Source organism: Lates calcarifer, linkage group LG10, assembly GCF_001640805.2.
Source record: "Lates calcarifer isolate ASB-BC8 linkage group LG10, TLL_Latcal_v3, whole genome shotgun sequence".
In the NCBI taxonomy this organism is placed as follows: domain Eukaryota; kingdom Metazoa; phylum Chordata; class Actinopteri; family Centropomidae; genus Lates; species Lates calcarifer.
Window position 1 is genome coordinate 24,359,037 of NC_066842.1, and position 7,700 is coordinate 24,366,736.

The window sequence follows — 7,700 nt, forward strand, 5'->3', positions numbered from 1 at the left end:
GTTGCGCATACTGTGTGTGTAACCAATGAATGGACGAATAAAGGATGTTTCATTTGGCAATATGTTGCATTTACGGCCTTTGATTTAAAGCTGAGATGACAATTTGACGTTTGTGATTTTAAACAGCAAAATTCCTCACCTTATTTTTCCGTAATAATTTTATAGATTAGTCATGACTTATTAAAACGTTATATCCTATTTACATTCATAGCCTAGGCTTTGTATATTTGGATAAAACATGCTTGAGACCTGATCATTTTTATGTTTGCTTTTTATATTAACTTTGAATTTATACAAAAATAGACTGCGAATAAATGTGTTCCTTATTCTTCAAATTTCCTCACACATTGTCCCTTAAATAAACATCTACTTAAAAAAAACAAAAAACGATTTCTCTAGTAGATCCAGCCTTACCAGAAGTACCTGAACGCAACATGAATTTTAGGCGGCAGAGACGGTGTCTCTGATGTTGCGTTTGTCCACTGGACTTGATTCTACTTTGAGGTAATTATTAAGTTATTGCAAAAAGAGGATTCGTATGATTACATGTAATATAACAGCCTGTAGGACATGGGTCGAAGTAACTTTTTGGTGTAAGGTCAAAAGAAGTTACCTTTTGACCCGCGAAAACGTATGTTTAATAGGACAGTAGGTTATTGCGACTAGCAGTAATTTTCAGCTCTGAGGTTAACCTCACAAAACTGCGAAAACCTGGAAAATGTATCGCACAATTGTAAACCATTTTACCTCCATGCAGTCGTTTCCCCAAGTCACCTCTTACTCTCAATAGTTACATTGTTGCAGATTCGCATTAGAACATTAACGTTCTAAGTCGTGTCCGGTGTCCGTTTCCTCTGTTAGCTAAAAGATTTTTTCACGCCGCCTAAAGTGACATGAAAAACGTCGCAGATTATTGAAATTAACTTTGACCAAGTAAACTACAGCACAAACTGTGTAAGAACAAATACGTACTAAAATAGTTCGCACCGATTGGTTATCACAATATATCACCCTGTTAGCGCTGTTGTAAGATGATACCAAGAATAAGTGTCTTGCGGTTTTATTTACATGCTTATATGGATTACATCTGTAATTCATAATGTGCATAAAACAGACATCCAAACAAAGAGCAAAGAGAAACAGTGGACTACTATGAAGACTCACTAAATATTACATATATCCAAGCAGGATTTTCTGTCTGCCAGTTAACAAAGTGTTTAAGAAAGGTCAAGCTTGAAAATGCAAAAACATGACACCTAATGTGTATTTCCTTTAGCCTCAGATCTTATTGATGAGCTGTGTGTATGATTACTGTAATAAAACAGAGATTGTAAAATCTGTTTTTTAAAAAAAACATAATCCAGTTTGCTTTTACTATTAGTGTAACATTTGTGTACTCATCTATTCATAGGTCAGATTAATTTCTTTTTCTTTTTTACAGAGTCATGAGTGACTGTGAAGAGGGAGACTTCTTTTGGGAGTCTTTGATTTCACCTGGGAAAAGAAAAAGAAAAAAGAACAAAAAATGTGTAAAACACAAAAACAACATTACCGTGAAAAATGATGAGAGCATTCAGAAGAAAAAGAAGAAAAAAAACTCAAAATTCAAAGAAGAAATGGAAGGAAGGAAGGAAAAGAAGAGAGAAAAGAAAAGGAAATGGTCTTTAGGGTTATCTGATAGTTCTGTATTCATACAGGGTTACTCAGGTGCATCTGGCCCTACTGTAAAATCAAAACCTGAATCTTCGCAACCCTGCAGCACTGAAAAACTAAAGGCTGATCACCTGACTCAAGATTTAAAAAAGAAAACCAAAAGAAAAAAGAAAGTGGTGTTTGATTTATCACCAGGCTTCATCCATGTCAAACGTCCTAAATTTGTCTCTTCATCACCCCAAGAGAATATCCTCTCAGAGAAACAAGCTGTGAGAGACAGTGAGAGTTGTTCACAAGTCACAGTGACAGAGCACAACCAGGGTCAGTCACATGATAATGACACTCAATGCACCAGTGATGATATAAACAGCCAGGACCTTTTTATCACACAGAGGATGTTCAGGACATCACTTTCTGAACCTTCCAGTGATCAAGCCAGTGATAAAGCTGTTATTACAACTCCTCCACCAATCACACCACCAGAAGGGGGGCTGCACCCATCTGGGGCTCAGATAAAACATGAAGGATCTGACACACATGTACAGGACTCACATTTACATCAGCATCACAAAACAGCAAAAGACCACCTCCAGAGGCCAAAGACAATACAGATAGTCCTCACAGAAGAAGAAGAGTGGTTGCACCCAGCACAGCAGAGTTCTAAGAACGAAACTTTGTCTTTTCAGAAACAGATGGAGTTAAACACAAATCTCGTTGAGGAGAAAAAAGTTCCCACTCTCATACATGTAAATTCTGTGGTAGTGAATCCTTACCTGGATGATCCATTTGTGGTAAAGCCCTCCCTGAATATTGCAAAATCAAAGACACACTCCTATACTTCCAGCCAGCATTCTCCTTCATGTCTTCTAAACACAGATGAAACTTCCCTGCTTCCCTACAGGTCAAAAGCAACGATTTCCACACAGACAGAAAACTTCTTCACCACGGAACTCTCCTCCTACCTGAGCTTCTGCCAAAAAAGTAGAGTGACTGCATGTTTCGAAAACTTAAAACCTTTGGACCTGAGCCTGCCACAGAGGGCCAGAACAGATGAAGAAAAGCACAGTAACCAGAAACTGTTATCTCTGCCAGACAAAATAAAAGGTAATGGTCACAAAGACCCCAGCCTGCATCCATCTTGTTCTACAGACATTAAGGATGTAGAGGTAAAGAAGGAGCCTAAGGAACGTTCTGTCAGTGCACAGAATAAAGGCAAAACAACTCCAAGCCCCCAGTCAGAGTCTGAGCTCAAGTCTGTAGACACAACAACCTCCAGTGAAGACAACGAACCCCACTGTTGCACTGGCAAGCTGGACCTGGCCCAGGTGATACCACACAGTCCTCTACCCACTATTCATTGTGGTTACACTGACCCATACAGCCACCAAATATCTGTAATCTTTGTAAATTTTGTCTCACACAATCTTCAATGATCACATCTGTCATCATTTTTTTCCTCTGAATCCAATCAGTCGTACAGGGCAAAAAGATACCAATACCTAAAAAGATGAGTGATGACTGACCTAATGAGTGATGTGCAGAACTGTTGAGAATCTAACCAGTATTTCATCACTACACTTAAGAATAAGGCTGGAAATATTCTGTATTTTTCTTATTTCCAACAAACCCTCTCAAAAGCTTTAAACTAAAAATGAATTGACCCCACTAACATATTTTGTCTGTATATACCAAACCTCAAATATACAAATCAAATATTCAGACTCATATGTACCAAAGGCTCCATTGTTGTCGAGATCTATTAAAAATGTTAGTGAGCCACATTGTTGCACTGCTTGACTTTGATTACAACAAACACAGGCACTGTAGTTTATTTTGTGTCTGGGTCACACACACCATCCTGCTGCTGTGCAGTAAACACTAGCTAATGTGTATTACTCTGCCGCTGAAAATAGTCCCAAAAAACTGCATTATTTCAAATAGCAGCCAAATCCATCCTTGCAACAAAAATATTTGATCCCAGAGCAAAAGCTGAAGTTCCCCTTTCATAGTTTGCATCAGAACTCTTCTTCATAAATGTGCTGTAGGTAGTGTAAACACAAGACTCTTGTAATCCAAACAAATATGACCAAGTAACTGTCTAATTGAAATAATTGATTTGCATCTCTAACACAAACAGGGAATGGGGTGCTGACAAAAAAGTTTCTATGACAACAACTATGCTTCAACAATAAATAAGACAGGGCACTGCTGTTTATCATTCATTGTATGAATGTAATCTTCTAGCATGACAAATTACATATACATTCATGTACAATATGTCAGCTACTTTGATCTTAATTGTTGACAACTGCACTATTTACTCATTTTTTAATTACATTTGCTAAAAACTAGTGACCAGCCCTTAAGGAAATTACTGGGCCTTTTTAAATTTGGAACTACATATACACATACATAATGGCCCAATTTTAAAGATACATTTTCAGTAAGAACCACTGGGCTTGGTGCTTAGTCTGCTCATGTTTTGGTCTGTTCCCTTTTCCTTCAAACTGTTGAGAGGAAACAAAAAAGATTTTTGTGTTAATCATGATAATTTGCTATAAAGGAATTGTTCAGTAACAAATGACTTTTTGTTTGACTTCAGGTCAAAGTGGTGCAGATGAAACTCAACGAGTCCTTCTTTTTCAAAACAAAAGGAGAGGGACTGTCTCTCAGACCTGAGTCTCCACTGATGAAACTTGCTCAGGGCAGAGAAATGAAAAGCAGGAAGGGCCTCTGAGGTCATAAGGAAGGATGGAAATGAAGACTTCTCCACACTTAAGCTGGCACTTAGTGGTTGCCACATTCTACCTCGTTCAAGACACAATTCAAGGTGTGGAGCAGGAGTTCCATCACCTCGTGCAGGGTTGGCAGGTGAATAAAATCCAACAAGGTGTGACCTTCAAACTGTCACTCCCTTTAAGATATACAGTCAGTTGGCAGTTTATTAGGCACGCCTAACTTAAACTAATGCACTGTACACAGCAGTCCTACAATAAATTCTACCTTCACAGGGGTAATTATGTTCACTTGGTGTTGAAACTGTTTTAGAGAGGTGCTGATCAACTTTTTGGTCATTTTGGAGGCTACAGTTTGTGGTGATGTTTTTATTATTTTGGCCACCTGATTTATATTGATGAGGGCAGGCTAAATAGCAGAAACTCTCTGTATAATGCAGTACAGTTTAACAGCACTACAAACTAGTCTTCCATAATTATCATAGCTGAACCAACACCTCTTTCTGTGTTTGTAAATTGCTTGGATTTTCAAGTTCGATGTTTCTTCAATGTTGGTACAGGGGTTTAAGCACTCATGGGTTTGTTTGCTAATTCCTCCTTTAAATATCAGTTTCTGGGACAGTTTGATTTTTTTTCAGAAAACTTTGTGACACCAAATTGTAGTTAAGAGCTTTGTTATTGTTCTGTATGAAAAATGTCTTATCAATTTGCTTTTATTTACTGCGGTTTACTTGCTGTACAATCTGTTAAGATACCCTGTGTTTAAATATGTGTTTTTTTTCTTCCAATTTACAATATTACCTTATGCAGCATCATTCTCTGCCATTTCACTTCCAGCAGTGATTACAGTATATGCAGTTTTCCATGACATACACAAAAATAAGCTTTGTAAGTTAAGCATCTGTTTTTATTCAAACAATAGGAACTACATCAAAGTAGGTAGCATAAGCTACAAAACTTGTCAACAGTCTGTCTGTCTGTGAAGCACACAGATTACCACAATTCAAAAGAAGAAAAAAAAATCCAAACAAACAACAAAAAACCCTACCAGTAATAACTGTTGAAGCTGATCAATCCACCCGTAGCTGCTCATGCCTGTTTTGGAATATAGTTCAGCTTGTCTAGTTCTGCCATGCTTCGATAGGTATCACAATTATATTATAGCATTTTATTCTATTGTTCGTGGAGAAAGTAACAGCAGTTCCTGCTATTAAGCTTCATTGCACCTGTGTTTGTAATATGCTGACGTGATGTCAAACCACCCATTGATACCTTTGATTACCAAGTAATAAAAAGTGCACAGAAGTGCGATGTACATCACCAGTAGGTGTTTTAATCGGTGTTGAAGTGTTCTCGGGTAAATATTTGTTTTTAACAGAATGAAGTCAAAACAGCCTAGTTGTGTCTAAAGAGCTTGAGTCCCATCCAGCTCCAGAGGTGGAAGAAGACATAGACAGGGATGGTGACTGGCAGCAGCAGACTGTAGAAACACAGACTGTTGCTGCTGGTACAGCCTTGGGGGAAATTCTCATCCACCGCAGCAGAGTAGAACAAACCAAAGAGGGACACTACTGGGACCAGTCCCACCATCATGGACAGGGAAAACATACTTGTCAATGGGTTCTGATCAGTGTATTGTTGGATTAAATAAATATAAATGATGTTATGTATCACATTCACCTTTACACAAGTGACTGGAAAGAAGTAAAAGTCCTCACTGTGCAGCAAGACAATATAACATTTGAGCTGAGTGGGATCCAGTTACAGAGTTAGAGAAGTACTGTCTCATTCAGTCCAACAGTATGTAGAACAGCAGTTTTGCTTTGGTTGGTTTTGTTGTGATGGTGCTTCTATTCTTGTGTTGGTGTGGTCAAGGTGTCTTTGTCTTTCTGGATGACTCTGGCTTCCTGAGGGATCATGTTGGGGATGCCGTCAGTGATGGGATAGGCGATACCAAGCTCCTCATTGATCAACTCATTGGTCTTAGCCTCATATCTGGGAGGGACAAGAGCAACATAATTCTTGGGATGAACACTGTTCTGAATAATACTTAAGTACCTTCAAAATAAATACATTTTTCTCAGTATGTCATGTTTATCACCTTTTAAAGTATAAAAAATGACAGCTGCAGCTGAAGTCGTCATCAGTCAGTCCCCTAACACCTGACTTCTACTACCCAGAGGGAATTAGATGTGTTCCATTTGACCGTAATAGGTGTTAAACTACATTTTTAAATACGATTCAACTATATTGCTACAGTACAGGTTTAGCGTATTCAGATAGAAATGACAAAAAATAGTGACTCGATAGTGTTAAGATAGGGAACATTTTTGGCGACCTCGTTTACATACTGTATCATATTTTAATAGCCGTTACCTAAAATTGTGACCATACACAATTTAGACACTTGCTCGCGTGGAAGTGGTGAAACTGGTGGTCAGATGTGTGCAATTCTGTTTCTAGACAATATTTTTTTCAAGCCATCAGTTTTTGTTCAATACTTGACTCTAGTAAGAAAAAAAAAAAATAGGACGCGTGTTTCAGTGACCTGCTTGAGTTTTTGTGCTGCAGCTAGAACTGCTCAGCTGGGCGTGGGACCTGGGATGAAATGATGAGACTAAGGTCCTACAGAATACTTAATAAGGGATGGCGCGGAGCAACAATATATAAAGAGTTTCCCATCGTGACCGCTTCAAAAAATCACATGTAGTTAGTCTGTTGGGTATGTCTATATTACCTTAGAGGTCTCTTCGACAGCGGACATACAAGGAATTCAAGAAGTGAGGTGTCGAAAGGCTGTTGCACGTCGTCCTTCACATCGGTAAAACTCCGAACAAACACAGACGAGGGTGTTACCTGCTGAATTAAAGGCGCGTGTTTTACATAGCGGTGAACATGAACTGTTTCTGTCACCAGCTTATTAAAAACATTGCGAAACATGACCAAACCACTCAGTAAGAGAGCAAACACTCTAACAGGAAGAGATTTTTTTAACCCGTGTAACTGATATATGAGTCCCCTTCCTGTAAACGGTTGTCAAAAGTTCCGCTTATTGACTTCTCTTTGAAAAAAAGTATTAACGACCGTTCCAGTTACCTATTTCATAAATTATGAAATAATATTATGTAAGACATTAAGTATCATTGTTATTATAGTCATAAATATCACTTGGAGACTCCACTATGTCTCCACTATTTCAGTTTGTCCACAGGGTGGTAGTGTTGCACTATTCAGTTAAAGCTAATTTACATGCGTGATCTGACCAGAATAGAACCAGAATATGAAAGGCACTACACCAATATGATTTGTATT

General features: G+C 38.2%; 3 protein-coding genes across 3 annotated transcripts; 1 reads left to right on the top strand and 2 right to left on the bottom strand.

Annotated features, from left to right (window-relative positions):
- The first annotated feature begins 1,404 nt into the window (after positions 1 to 1,404).
- Positions 1,405 to 5,131, top strand: si:ch211-176l24.4 (uncharacterized). Its single transcript, XM_018704180.2, has 2 exons — positions 1,405 to 2,978; positions 4,256 to 5,131. Exons 1-2 carry the CDS (start codon positions 1,446 to 1,448, stop codon positions 4,388 to 4,390), a joined length of 1,668 nt encoding a protein of 555 aa, XP_018559696.2. The 5' UTR covers positions 1,405 to 1,445; the 3' UTR covers positions 4,391 to 5,131.
- Positions 5,132 to 5,273: 142 nt separating this feature from the next.
- zgc:162634 (uncharacterized protein LOC555881 homolog) lies at positions 5,274 to 6,001 on the bottom strand. Its single transcript, XM_018704184.2, has one exon. The coding sequence runs from the start codon at positions 5,994 to 5,996 to the stop codon at positions 5,784 to 5,786; it is 213 nt and encodes a 70-aa protein (XP_018559700.1). The 5' UTR covers positions 5,997 to 6,001; the 3' UTR covers positions 5,274 to 5,783.
- Positions 6,002 to 6,235: 234 nt separating this feature from the next.
- Positions 6,236 to 7,397, bottom strand: LOC108902333 (protein preY, mitochondrial). Its single transcript, XM_018704183.2, has 2 exons — positions 7,126 to 7,397; positions 6,236 to 6,383 (listed from the first exon to the last, which is right to left on the bottom strand). Exons 1-2 carry the CDS (start codon positions 7,326 to 7,328, stop codon positions 6,239 to 6,241), a joined length of 348 nt encoding a protein of 115 aa, XP_018559699.1. The 5' UTR covers positions 7,329 to 7,397; the 3' UTR covers positions 6,236 to 6,238.
- Positions 7,398 to 7,700: the final 303 nt, after the last annotated feature.